Source organism: Pagrus pagrus (genome assembly GCF_965226575.1).
Source record: "Pagrus pagrus genome assembly, chromosome: 4".
NCBI classification, from domain to species: Eukaryota; Metazoa; Chordata; class Actinopteri; order Spariformes; family Sparidae; genus Pagrus; species Pagrus pagrus.
Genome location: NC_140188.1, coordinates 28,255,861 through 28,269,254, shown reverse-complemented (window position 1 = coordinate 28,269,254; position 13,394 = coordinate 28,255,861). Strand labels below are relative to the sequence as shown.

Below are 13,394 nucleotides of genomic sequence, written 5' to 3'. Positions count from 1 at the left end.
CTAATATTTTGAGATACTGGATTTTTGATTTTCATGAGCTGTAAACTGTAAGTATCTAAATTAAAAGAGAAAAAAGGCTTGAAGTTTTTCCACTTTATGTGTAATGAATCTAGAATATATGAAGGTTTCACTTTTTGAAATGAATTATGGAAAAAAAAAAACTTTTCCATGATATTCTAATTTTTTTAGATGCACCTGTATATTATAAGCCAGCCACGACATACAGTGCTTTGAATCTAAATGGACAACACAACACACAGCACTCGCATTTCCACCATGTGGATCTGAGTTTTTATTTTGGATCAACCTTTTACATTACTGTAACAAAACCAAAGAAAACAAAACAGAAGAAAAAAAACGTGATGAAGAGTACATACTTTTAAATGCTCTAATTACAAAAGAGGACCCAGAATGTAAGTTGTGGGGAAAAACACATTTGAAAACTGATGTGGACTGAACAGTTGTTATTCATTTACTGATGAAATATACAGAAGTGAACAGTTCCCACTTTTGAACGGGCCCCGGGTCAGTTTAACAGCTTGTTCAGCGCATGTGGGATTGATGGATTAAAATTATCACATGAGGAAACCATGTATGTAGAGAGAATGAGGTCCCAGTTTGACCCTCCCTGTGTCATCTCAATCCAATTAACCAGACCCAAACCATCCATTTTTAATGACTGCTGGAGCTGGGCCACAAATGGTGACGGTGAGAAGACTCAGAGAGGAAGGATAGGCCTGCCTTGCTCTTTTCAGCCACACAATAAACTACTTAATATAACAACTGCCAAGAGCCATGGAGGGCTATCCTTTTACACAGAGCAAGAGGCAAATGCCGATGAGAATGGGTTATTTTTTGCAGGGGGGCAGTCTAGGTTTCATAGTTGGGATTCTTGCGGAGGATAACAAAGCCTTCCAGGATGGGGGTGACGGGGAGGTACTCCTCTGTGGCCAGCTCGGCCCTCTCTCCATGAGCCAGCAAAACCGGTGTGGTGTGGGTCTGGAAACCTGTGATGGCCTTTGGTTTACCCGCCTGGCCCACGACATCCACAGCCTGTAGACAGATGAAGAAAACAGTCAGGGCAAAATTCTTGGATTTTGGTTGCTCATCAAATTCTCTAATTTCTCAACAACGTATTTATTTTTGCATGAAAACACGTGTTGGATGTTTGTCTACACATCAACGTCCTCAAACAATTAAAAATACATTTAGGGAAATCCGCTCATTTGGAGAACTGATAACACTTAATTATTTCCTGTTAAATGTGAAGCTACAGCTAGGAGACAATTAGCTTGGGGACTGGAGGCAGGGGGAAACAGCTAGTCGGGCTCTGTCCAGTCAAAATGTTTGTTTAAGCCAAACAAAAACTATGAAAAAATAACTACAAGTTGTGGCTTTACAGGGTTATGTGCCCAACTGTTTCTTGAGCTGGTAACCTGTGTCTTCCTGTAGTCTGTTAGTTGCCTAGCAACATAATAGTGACGACAAGATATAACGTGTCAGGATGAGATGAGATAGCACTTTATTTATTCTGAGGGGAATTACTGAGCATGGATCAGTGAGCATTAGAGGTCCTTTTAGGTAGGCGTTGTTACCTTCAGAAAGATCAAGGCTAAGTGTTTCCCAGTCTTTGCTAAGCTAACTTGCAACACATTTCAGACATGAAGGTGGTATCAATTTTCTCATCTTATTCTCAGTCAGAAAGCAAAGGTCCCAAAATGTTAAACTATTCCTTTAGAGTTAAGCAAGTTCAAGAAAATTAGATGACTGGTTGCTCTATGTAGTAAAATGTAGATTACACACTGTGTCTGGTGCACTTGAAAAAAATTGGAAAATGAGTTCTTTAAAAACTAGAAGGCAATCGAGGCACTCCTAATGAGCACATGTAAACATTAAAATATTTTAAAAAGCCTTTATTATAGCGACGGTCATAAAAAAGGCAAATCATTAAAAAAGCCAACACGTCATCATCAGGGCTCCAGACAACCAACTATAATAAAGACTTTTTTATATTTCCCTCCTTGTTTGACATATTTTCTTAGATTTGGAGTGCCTGGATTAGAAATATTGTTGCATTAACAAGCAAACTCATGATTACATTTAAGTTACAAGATTTCACATGATTGCAGTCGTCTAAATTGAAGAAAGAATAAAAACTTAAAAAATAGTTTGGGAAACCAAAAAAAACTTACTTAAAGTACCCACTTTGACAACTCTAAGTTTAAATATCTAACGTTCTGTTTAAAGCTTAAAACTTTTTAATCTGTAAAATTTAACTAAAATATTCCCTTAACATTTGTAAGTCTAGTAGAGCTATTTCCTTTGACTCAAATACCTGGCAATATATAATAATTGGACAAAGCAGAATTTCTACAGATGTGCCTGCTGGACTAATTCTGCTAATAATGATTCTAGGCTTCACCTGTCCAACTCTGACAGACACAGGCAGTGGCCGTAGCTCCTCATCGAAGGTGACCAGCATACGTGGCTGCATGGCTGCTACCAGGCCGTAGAGAATGTAGTGAGATTTCCCCAGGATTACTGTAACGCACACAGTGAGCACAGGGAGAATATGAACACAGAGAAATCACTGACAGAATAAAACCTTCAAATATCAAAGCAGAAACTGACAAGTTGAAGCGTTTGTGGAAGCTGAGAGCTGAGGCTAAAATTAACAATTAACTTACTGTTCTTGACGTCAAGGAAGGAAACAAGCACTGTGAGCAGTCCAGCCACGGCGACCTGACTCATCAGCTGCCTGTCGCTATGGTAGGGACAGAGTGTCAGTGTGCCTTTGCCCAGGTGAGTCAGACCCTGTGGAAGCACAAACAGCACAGAGTCAATAGTAGCTCATACACTTACCCAAAAGTCCACTGGTGTCTGGTACACAGTGCCTTTTGTGTGGCCACCTACCTGAGCCAGTCGGACCATGAAGAGATTGTTAGGGTCTTTGGCGTGATACTGGGCCAGCTGCCGTAGCATTGCAGCCAGGCGGGCGTTATTTGTGCCTGAGGAAATGGAAAAAACGAAGAGGATGTTAAATATGTTGAGGAAGTTAACATTGGACGCACTCCCAGACAAGGCGGCGGCCTTGTGCATCATTGAAAATGATACACAACTTACACCTTCAAGTAGCTCAATGCTATTTTAGTGGGGTCAGCTTTTATTTATAAAGACACGGATGCATTTTGATGAGGACTGACACATTTGACATGAGTTTCAAACTTTCAGCACACCGAACCTCTACGTAAAATCAATAACCATTATGAAACGGTAATATTCACAGTATTTCTAACACGGCCAGAAGTTATAGCAGATAATGTATTATATTGGTTTATGGTTATAATGGCATAACTCTGAGACGCTCTGAGCAACGTATCTGTTTGTACTCAAAATACGAAAAACTAGTAGGTATTAACTTAACATGAAACAGATAAGGCTTTATTTGTTTAAATGTTTTTATTTTCCAATGTTGCATCAAAATTAATGTATTTTGCAAATTTATATAAAAACCAGGGAAAAAATACATAAAGCCAAGATAAGTCATTATTGGTAACTATTACATCTAATTAGCGATTTATTTACAGTTTAAAACAGGCTACTGTGCATTAAAGCACCCAAGTCAAGAACTCTGAAACAACCACATGATTTTAATGTTGCGGCCATTAATCCACAGTTAACATTGTTAAATGTGATGCTTATAACCAGACTTACCACTGCCCACCATGCCCATGGCAAAGATGGAGTTGTGGGACACCTCGGGGTCAGCATCGTGAGAAAACTTGCTGAGGGTGTCCAAGATGTTCAAACGAGGGTTGGACACAGAAATGAGAGCCAGGGCAAGTGGCACCGCTCGCCTCAGGGTGGGCTCGCCATAACGCAGCTGATGATGAAATTACAGAGAAAATAAGGGAGGTTAAGACATGTAAATACACACAAAGACCAAGAGAGGAATAACAATCTGGCTCCCATTATTCTAATCGCCTATATAGCTGTCACATCCCAGTATATAACTGACAAGAAGTAACTTGTTGTGCCATGATCTTAGTTTAAGTACGAACAGAGCAACTAATGCCAGATTATAAAAGTAAAGACAGAAGAGCAATATATGGAGTAGGATCAAAAGCGGAGATGAAGTAATGTGCATCAGAAGAAACAGACACAAACAATGGACCGAAGCTGAGGTCTGAAAATATGAAAGCACTGTTGCTCTCACTTTCAGAGTCTTTTTGAACAGACATTGGAATAAAAAAATGTGATGTAGATCAAAAGAATCAGAAATGAGAGGTGGACAACAATAACATATTCAGTGAAAGTAAACAAAGATCAAACAAGAAGAGAAAGCTGACAGTAAGCAGTGCTACTAACCAGGTGTCCAAATGTTCGCAGTGCCATTTCAGAACCAATCTCCTCCCCCATGGCAATAAGGGCAATACCAAGAACAGCTACACCCTGAGAGGAAAACATAACAGACAACCATTTCTTCTTTTTTCTCCACAACACAAAAACTACACAAGCATCTATAAAATAGCTGAAAAAGGAAAAGTTATTAGTGGTAATTATTTAGTCCTTACCTGGTGGGAGCCCATGTCAGCAGCAGTCTCCTTCTTATCCTTGTCCTTCTTATCCTTCTTGTCCTTGTCCTCCTCCTTTTCCTTCTCCTTGGCTTCGTAGTGCTCACTGCAGATATGGAGAAGCTGCTGCACCTTCAGCACATTTCCAGAACCTGAAATGGAGATGAGGCGAATTGTTCCAGTGAGTTAAGACCGTTTTGGAGATGTGAAGATTTAAATCAGCCAACGTTGCACTAAAGGCAGATTGGTGTTTGGTTGAGTTATATTGATACCAGGGTGTCTACAGGCACTTACATTGATTTTTTAAGATCTTTTCAAAATGATTTTCTAACCAAATTTAAGACTCTTCTATTTCTTATTTAACCATAAAGGTAAGTATAAAGGTAGGTGTTATTAATCCTGTGCAGACGGAGGTTTTATGTAGGAATATGGTTATTTGAGTGAGTTAGGTTAATCTACATTTTACAAACAGGTAAGTGCAAGTATAGTGAGAAGACAATATTAGGTTTATATATATTGGCAGTTACCTTGGTGACATACTGCTACGTATTTTTTTTAAGTATGAATTCAAGAGGTGGCCTTTAAGGGCCCAATATTTATAAAACTGAATTTAAGACTTTTTAAAAGGATATGTAGACACCCCAGAGTCCATGCAGAGATCATGTAACGGCTCTCTGCACAAGTAGAAAACAAAATAATTTTGCAATGGCTGGAAGGTGTTATTATGAGACTGACCTGCGTATGCACAGATATCCACTAGTGTGTTGGCAAAGCTGCGGAAAGGTTCAGGTACGACCTGTAGAGCTGCCAGGGTCGTCTCAATCGCCTCTCCTTTCCCTATAGACAGAGAATAACCAACAGAACGGTTACAGCAGCTACATCACAAGAGAAGGACAGAAATTATGCAGTGGTAATGGATCTGACCTCTAAAATACATCTTGAGGTTTAGAAAAAGCTGTCAGACACCACATGCTACTTTGTTTTTCACCATTTTAAAGAATATCTAGTTATTATCATAGTTAGTCACTGAGGCCTGTGAATGCCCATGTTTACCCAGATGGTTGAGTCCCAAGCCTAAAGGCAACCAGCGGGCATACGAGTCCTTCAGCTCCTGTTCGTTCTTCTCCATGATGGTCTGGACGATGGTGGAGGTCACGTCTCCGTTACAAGATCCTACTGCGATCATACCGCATGCCAATGCTGTCACTCCAACCACCTGGAGATTGAAAACAAACACTCAAAGGTTGCTAAACCAGACATATGTAGAGTGAGACTACGCTCAAAACAAAACACTCATCCATACCTCCATGCTGGATTTGGAGTCTCCCATGACAGGGAGAAGCAGAGAAAGGACATCTTCTCTGTTGGAGCCAGCGTAGGCCAGGCCCAATCTGAAATCAGGACCACAAGGATTATGAACACTTTATTGATAACCAGGTGAGATATGAGATATTCAAGTATTAAATAGCCCGTCTTTGTGCAATTTAAAAAATGTCCCTGTACATATGCTCAAATGTTTAACTTTATTCATGTGAACATTCTCCTTACCCAAAGATAGCTCCTATCCTCATGATGTTGCTGTTGTGAAGGACGTAGTCGGACAGCAAGGCGAGGGCTGGGTCACACTCGTTCCTCACACCTGAGTTGACAATGCCACAGGCCAGGAGGGCACCAGACTGCACAGAGACAGAGAGACATGACGCAGGTGTAAGAAAAACAAGAAGATAAACAAAGAAACAGTTTTCCCTACTGGGTAATAACCATAGGAATGACCATAAAATAGATAATGGCTGTTTAGCCAAACTCAACACCCCATAAAGAAGCAATCCTAACAGAGTTGCACTCAAGTCAATACAAATAATTACGCTAACTTTAAGCAAATGTGTTCTGACCTTCTTGAACTGAAGATTTTAATTTTGATGGCTCACCTTAAAAAGCTTGTGATATTATGTGATGGTAATATATGAGCTATATTATGGGAAAGTTTCCTCTACTTCCTAGCCTGATGTTTACCTTGATGTAGTCCTCGGAGGAATATAGATATTTGTCGATCTGGGTCAGACCACCATCGACATCCCACAGCAGGATCATACCCAGGGAGGCTGCTGCACTCAACATACCTGAGGACATAAACATCATCTTTAGTCACTGAACAATCACAATCAGAAATCATTGTGAGTACGAGGGTGTCGATATATCAGATTAGACAAGACTAATGTAAAGAAAAGTTGAATACTACAGCTACTACTGTACGTGAGTGTGTGTGTATGCGTGTTTTATTTTACCATGGTCCTTGTTCTTGTACAACCATTTGTTGCCGTCGTCTGTGAGCAGCTTGTCCTGTCCAAAAGCTGCGTTGACAAAGCCATTCACGAAGGAAGAGGCCAAGTTCATGCGAGCTGAGTCCACCTGGGAGCCACTGCCTCCAAACCCTATCACATACAGCACAGAGGTCATGCAAAACCAATGAACAATCAATACACAAAATGTATTTTCAGTCACTTCCGCTTTTAAATCACAAAACACAACAGCCCTCCTTAATTTACAGTACATATTGTCTTTATGTAGACTGATTTAAACAGAGTTATGTCTGTCACAGACCAATACCTGTCTGGACATACACTAACTGTGGATATGGACTCACTGTTGTTTTCCAGGTGTGTTTTGTAGATGTCATCAGGCACTTTGGGTTCCATGATGTCCAACTGAGGAGGACAAGACGTGTGTGTTATTAACAAAAGGTGAAATTAAATCTCTTTCCATGAACATTACACCATTATTTTTTTTGCAGTGCCACCTCTCCCTCTCAGTTCCTAGTGATAAAAATCATGCTGTGCCATCAGCTTTAATTCATGCCGCCTCCATTCACGTGCCACCTCCTCCACTGGAAATCTTTTCAGTCTTATCCCTAAATTCCAGCAGAAGCGTGTTCAGTCCGCCTCCGATCTGCCACAGCAGCGGAGCTGATGGGTTTCACTCTAGTCCATGTGTGTACTTCCTCTGCAGCTCCGGCAGTCCGGACCCTTCCCTAGCAGATACGCAAGGCTTCTAGTTATGCTGAATGCCGGCGCACGGCACATGAATTCAGCCGAATTCAGCCCAAAGCAGACAGGAAGTCAGACACCGGAACAACATCACAACATCCGGTAATTTTTCAGAATAAAACACTCATAGACTCACGTCTATCAAATCTATAAAAAAAAGCGACAAATCCAAGCAAGTCCAACCTTCCTCTACTCCTTTGGTTGGAAACACTAACCTTTTGTCTGTTTGTTGTTGTCTTTATACCACATATATGTATAATTGCGCGTGATTCTGTTATTATTGTGGGAACTCCTCGTCTCACCACTCCAGCTGTCTGGCAGTGCTCGCTCAAAACGGTGTTGATAGATGAGGGAGCACAGAGCAAAACTGTAGTGGAGCCGTTCCACAACGCACATGCAACCAGTGGATTTCTAGGCTTACATTTGATCTGAAGCTCTGCGCACTGGTCAAACTATTTTGCGTTCACAAATCATACAACACACATTGTTATGGTTAACAATGGGTTACACATTTAATTGACCATTCAGAATACACAGAGTAGGGCCTAGATAGTAACAAAAATAATTTGCATATCTATATTCTATGGCACAAAAAAACTCTGATAAACTGTACGTATCACGTGTCTGCAGCTGCTTCACAGTCCAAGCCTTCAAGCTGTTGATTGTTAAGTTACCCACTGGATTGCTTGACAGAAGTCCAAAATTAATTTTTTCTTTTAATTCTGCTTTTTGATGCTGTCGCGATCCATTATCTGAGACCTTTGTGATACACAGCCCGAGAAGTTTCTTATCAGCAGCCAAGCTTGACAAACATGAATCCAGCTTTGAGTGTGTCTGAATAAATATCCATGACATTTCAAAAACATAGAAATGTACCACTTTATAGGGTGGTAAATAACTTTTAAATGCAGAAAATTCCCAACATGCCTTAAAAGTAAAAAGTTTTTTTGTCTCAGATGTCCTACATGTCTCTTACCTCTCTGGCCAGGGCCAAGAAGTTGCTGTTGAGCTGCACGTTGGACATGATCTCTGTCAAGTCCTCGTAGTCCTCTACGTCCTCATTGAGCTCCAGGAACATGCCATGACGACCCAGCATGAAGGCCATCTGCTTCTGGATAACTCTGCAAAGCAACAAGAGTTTGTTTCTTCATACATCAACCACGATGAGACAGCAGGCCCTCCATTACCCAACATCACTTTCGATGGAAGAGATGGGGATAAAATCTACAGTACTCGCTCTGTGCTAAAATACATTCCAAACTTTAGCTGAAGCCAATTTGAGCCTTCAGGATTATTTAAATCCCGTTCCAAAGTTGCAGTTGCTTTGAAACAAAATTCCTTCTTTTTATTTCCTTGGACAATGTTTCTTTGCTGAGCTGTGGAGGAGAGATACATGTTCATACTTTGAAGACTGTTATCTTGAAAGCTACTCACTTGATTTGACTAACTGACTGCTGAAGCTTCTAACGCTCTTCAGTTTAAGTTTGAAATGATTTTTTGCACCAAAATCACTGCAAATTTTGTCCCCTTTAATTGTATCAGAAGTACATTACAAAGGGATCTGGCCACCATTACCTTGGCCTTCTTGTCTGTTCTAGAAGTACTGTTTATTTAGTCCTTACATGTCTTTACAGGATGTGAAGATGTTTTCCACTAGCTCCACATCGTTGAGCATCAGGGCCAGGCGCAGGGCCTCTGGGTAACGGTTGAACTTTCTGAAGATTTTCAGGGCACATCTCAGCAGTGCAGAGTTTTCTGGCTCAGGAACGTAACTCACGCAGCTGGAGGACAGAAGCAGAAGGTTAAGAAATGAAAAGGACATATTTCAAGTATCTACATGTGTACAACATTCTAAATAATAGTGTTGGTGTCTTATTTGCAAAATATTCATCCTGAACATACCTAGTGAGGTACAGGCAGACTTTGCCGTAGGCGTTTTCATCAATGTAGTCCTCCAGCATTTCCAGTCTCTCGATCTCCATCAGCAGGTCGCAGGCCTCATGCTCGGCATTGTGGGCCATGTTGTAGGGCACAATCTCTTTCACTAGTTTTAGCAGAGTCTCCTGCTGTGTCTTGTCATTCTCCTCCACCTCCTGCCACTCTTTGGCCACCTCACCGGCCAGGTGCCTGGAAGACGTCAGAAAGAAAGGTACTGGATATTCAGATTTCCTGTTTTTAATCCCATCATCTGCCCAGTGTCTGTATAAACGCTTTCTCTGCCAATTCAGTCATGTACTTCATCATTTTTCTTATTCATGGGGTAACCTTTGAGTGAGCCCATACTTTACACTAACAATAGGCCTTATGGTGACATTGTACACCAATAGTCAGTGGAGGGAACGGCATCAGTCTCCATTTCCAATACAATTAATTTGCCATGACAACCTCCGCTTCTGTCTGGATAGTTTTCATTTCTCAGTGACATTTCTCAGAGGCTTCTTCCACTTGTCTTTATGAAAAGCTGAAACATAATGGTCCATGCTTAATGGACATCAACTACTGTAAGGGCTCATAATATTGGAACAGCTTAATTTTTAATAAAACTCGAGGACAAAATGTGATAGCAATTGACAGCTAATCCTTGAGTAGGACGTTTTTAATGCTAATGTGACACACACCACATACAAAAATACCAGCAAATAATCTCTGCATTTTGTCTGTTTACAATGCCGCTTCTCCAACAGTGACAAATTGAATGTATCAGCTGATGATGCAGAGTCGTGTCTTACCTGACATATTCATGTCCCCAGGAGGCCAGCTCTTCCTGAGAGCCCAGCAGACGGTACTTCAGACACTCTCTCTCACCGCTCATGGTCATGGCCAGGACTGACACCACGTCAGCACAGAAATGCTGCAATTAAAAACACCATACATGTTTGAACTTTGGCTCTTTTCAAACAAGAATGCTGAACATTTGTTGGTACTGGAGCCTAAATATGAGGATTTACAGCTTTTCCCAGACTTACATTAAAATATACTAAATATCTTATTGTTTTGAACTGGTGGACAAAAAAAGACCTCACTTTGGCCTCTCACAAATGACGATGTTAAATTCTGACATTGTCGTTTTTACAGAACAAACAATTAATTGTTTAGAAAGTCAAGAAAATAAGTGGTGGACTAATTGATACTGAAAATAATTGATAGCTGCAGCTGTAGTTCATAAATATCTGCATTGGTTTTTACATCAGTGTTTTGGAGAAAAAAAGTAACAGTTTTAAATAAAAATGAATAAAATAAAATGTTTAAAAAGTCAGATATTAGTCAGTAAATTTATGACAATATGATGTGAATACTACAAACACCATTCTAACAGCATGCATGAAAATCAGTTTGTTTAATCCCGAGGAAAACACAGTACAGGTGACTGTTAGACGCAGAAAATATTCCGGGTATGGATTGGAAGAAAAAATGGCTGCAATGTAAAGCTTCTACTCTACTTATCTGCATCCGCCTTTAAAACCCTTTATTTTTTTTCTTTAATAATTGGGAGTCAGGATTGCCATACACATCAGTGTGCATTTCTTTGTGTTTCAAGGAAATATGCACCATATTTCATCTGGTGATTCTACTGAAAGTTGGGCAAAAAATGTGCCTGTATATAAATTTCCTCATTTTGTGGCAGCACAGCAGAATCTCACCTTGTTTTCCCCAGGAGCCATGCCGTCATAGATCTCTTTGAGCTTGCCATAGTGTGGACGCAGGAATTTGAGGGGTTTGGGTACGGAGGTCATGGAGGTGGTTGAGGAGCGGATTAGTCTGCGTAGCTCTTCCAACGCAGGACGGTACAACTCTGTGTTCTTCTCCTGCAGAGGTGTAGAAACACGTGAGGTTTTTAGCTTGGTGGGGACTTTTACTCCCCGACACACAGGACCTGTTGTTTAAAAAAAAAAATAGCTCTTATACTTACACCCAATCTCTCCACCATCATCTCCAGGTCCTCCTGTAACTGCTTGTCTTCCTCTGACTGAGACGTAGTGAAAGAAGAGAATAAAATAATCTGTTATTGACAACAAAATCTTGCAAATGTTAAAAAACAAACAAACAAAAAAAAAAACAGGGGTTTATTTGTCACTACTGCATATGGTCTTAAAGAGGAGAGAGAAGATTGCAGTTTTATGTCGATATGTGATGATGGCTGTAACATTTGTTTACTAATGCTTTCATCTCAAAACTAACCAAAACCTTAAACTGCCAACAACCTGATTAATGCTGCAGCTGCTGCCTAACAGTATAGTACATTATAATGTTGCTTTGTATACTTGCTGTAAATCAGGTACCCATAGTGACAGATACAGAATATTGATTAATGATCTTGTAGATGCCTGACATAAGTGCCGTTTGTGAATTGGCATACACACTAAGGATGAAGGGTTAGCACTAGCCACCACTTACATGACACTAAACTTTGACAGTGATGCATCTTTCAAGTTTACTAGCAACTTTGACGCGAAACCATGAAAAAGTCCTGTTATATACATTTTTAACAGTGCATATCTGTTTGGTGCATTTAGACCATACCTATGGTATATTGTTTATATAAGTCATGCCCTAAAAGCACTTTAATTGAATTTCAACATTTGATACGAGTTTACACGGCTATGTTTACCTCCATTAGGATGCATTGTGATAATGACATGTTAAACGACAATGAATGTTGATGTGTTACACGAGGCATAAACAAGATAGCTATACATTTCCTTGTTTGCACTGAATTTCACATGGCTAGCCACTAACTAAATGGAACAAAACAATCTGGCCAGCGTTGGCTACAGACTACTACAAGCTAAACTACAACGCCAGTCTGTTGTAACAGTAAGTGAGATGCAGAATAAGTATTATTATGTGGTGTGAGACTTCATTTGTCTTCAAGTTAGCTGCTGTGTCATACGGTACGTTGCCACAGGGTAAACCGGCTAGCTGAATGTGCTAGCACTTCAGTGAGAGAAGCTAACAGCGATGACACTACAGACAGGGAAGCAACACAACGACTGGGAAGCTAACATTAGCCTACCGGCTGCGCTAGGCTAGGCTAAAGTTAAAAGCTAACTGGGTCACTTCAGCTGTACAATTTCTAAGAATCACGAAATTCCAACAACTTAAAGCGAGTGTGCTTTATTTGAGAAATGGGTTTATGGTAACGGGGAGCCTGTCAGTCATCTAACTTGAGTGGCATCGACTTCGGCCTGCTCAACCATGTTGTCAAAGCGGCAGTGACTAAGGCAAAATAACACGTCTGGCTCCTGTAACGCTGGTTGCCACACATTTGAATGAGGAAAATACCAAAACGTACCAATTCTTGCTCCTCTTTCTTATCCTTATCCTTCCCCGAGGGCTGCTGCCCCTTTTCCTTGTCCTTGTCCTTCTCATCGGTCTTTTCGGGCTGCTTTTTCTCTTTGTTTTTTGCCTCCTCCATAGCTGCGGCTCTGTGAACTGTCGGCTAGCAAACGGAACTGAGAGGGAGTGCTTCTTCTTCGGCACAGACGGTGTGTTGTGATTTCTCTTTACCGCCCCTGCTGGTGGACAGGTCATATGCTTGTTTAGGGGTACTTCAGGTCCCGGAAATACAGGGGAACTTCGAGTGACAACTTTACGGTGAACAGGAAACAAAAGCAGCCAAACGCCCCGTTGAAAAACTATGATTTTTATTGCTATTTAGTAGTATTTACAAGCATCCGCATTTTGAGTGACATATTTGAAGCCATGTAACACGCTGTATTGTGACTTACACTCATTCAATACAAGTTATTTCGATCGTTTTTAAGCATTTTCGACA

At 40.6% G+C, this 13,394-nt stretch overlaps 1 protein-coding gene across 1 annotated transcript; it reads right to left on the bottom strand.

Moving 5' to 3' along the window:
- Window positions 1–263: 263 nt before the first annotated feature.
- On the bottom strand, window positions 264–13,110 carry psmd2 (proteasome 26S subunit ubiquitin receptor, non-ATPase 2). Its single transcript, XM_084351420.1, has 21 exons — window positions 12,912–13,110; window positions 11,529–11,585; window positions 11,260–11,424; window positions 10,348–10,469; window positions 9,521–9,745; window positions 9,241–9,399; window positions 8,595–8,739; window positions 7,219–7,279; window positions 6,860–7,006; window positions 6,588–6,694; window positions 6,123–6,250; window positions 5,878–5,965; window positions 5,628–5,790; window positions 5,310–5,411; window positions 4,575–4,726; window positions 4,369–4,452; window positions 3,715–3,883; window positions 2,914–3,008; window positions 2,688–2,814; window positions 2,423–2,541; window positions 264–1,053 (listed from the first exon to the last, which is right to left on the bottom strand). The coding sequence occupies exons 1-21, from the start codon at window positions 13,032–13,034 to the stop codon at window positions 871–873; spliced, it is 2,721 nt and encodes a 906-aa protein (XP_084207546.1). The 5' UTR covers window positions 13,035–13,110; the 3' UTR covers window positions 264–870.
- Window positions 13,111–13,394: the final 284 nt, after the last annotated feature.

Excerpts from the sequence above, each read along its gene's own strand:
- psmd2 (XM_084351420.1), bottom strand. The coding sequence starts at position 13,034 with ATGGAGGAGGCAAAAAACAAAGAGAAAAAGCAGCCCGAAAAGACCGAT. Across the intron at positions 4,727-5,309 it reads GGATATCTGTGCATACGCAG|GTTCTGGAAATGTGCTGAAG; the intron begins GTCAGTCTCATA and ends TCTCCATTTCAG. Across the intron at positions 2,815-2,913 it reads TCATGGTCCGACTGGCTCAG|GGTCTGACTCACCTGGGCAA; the intron begins GTAGGTGGCCAC and ends GTGCTTCCACAG.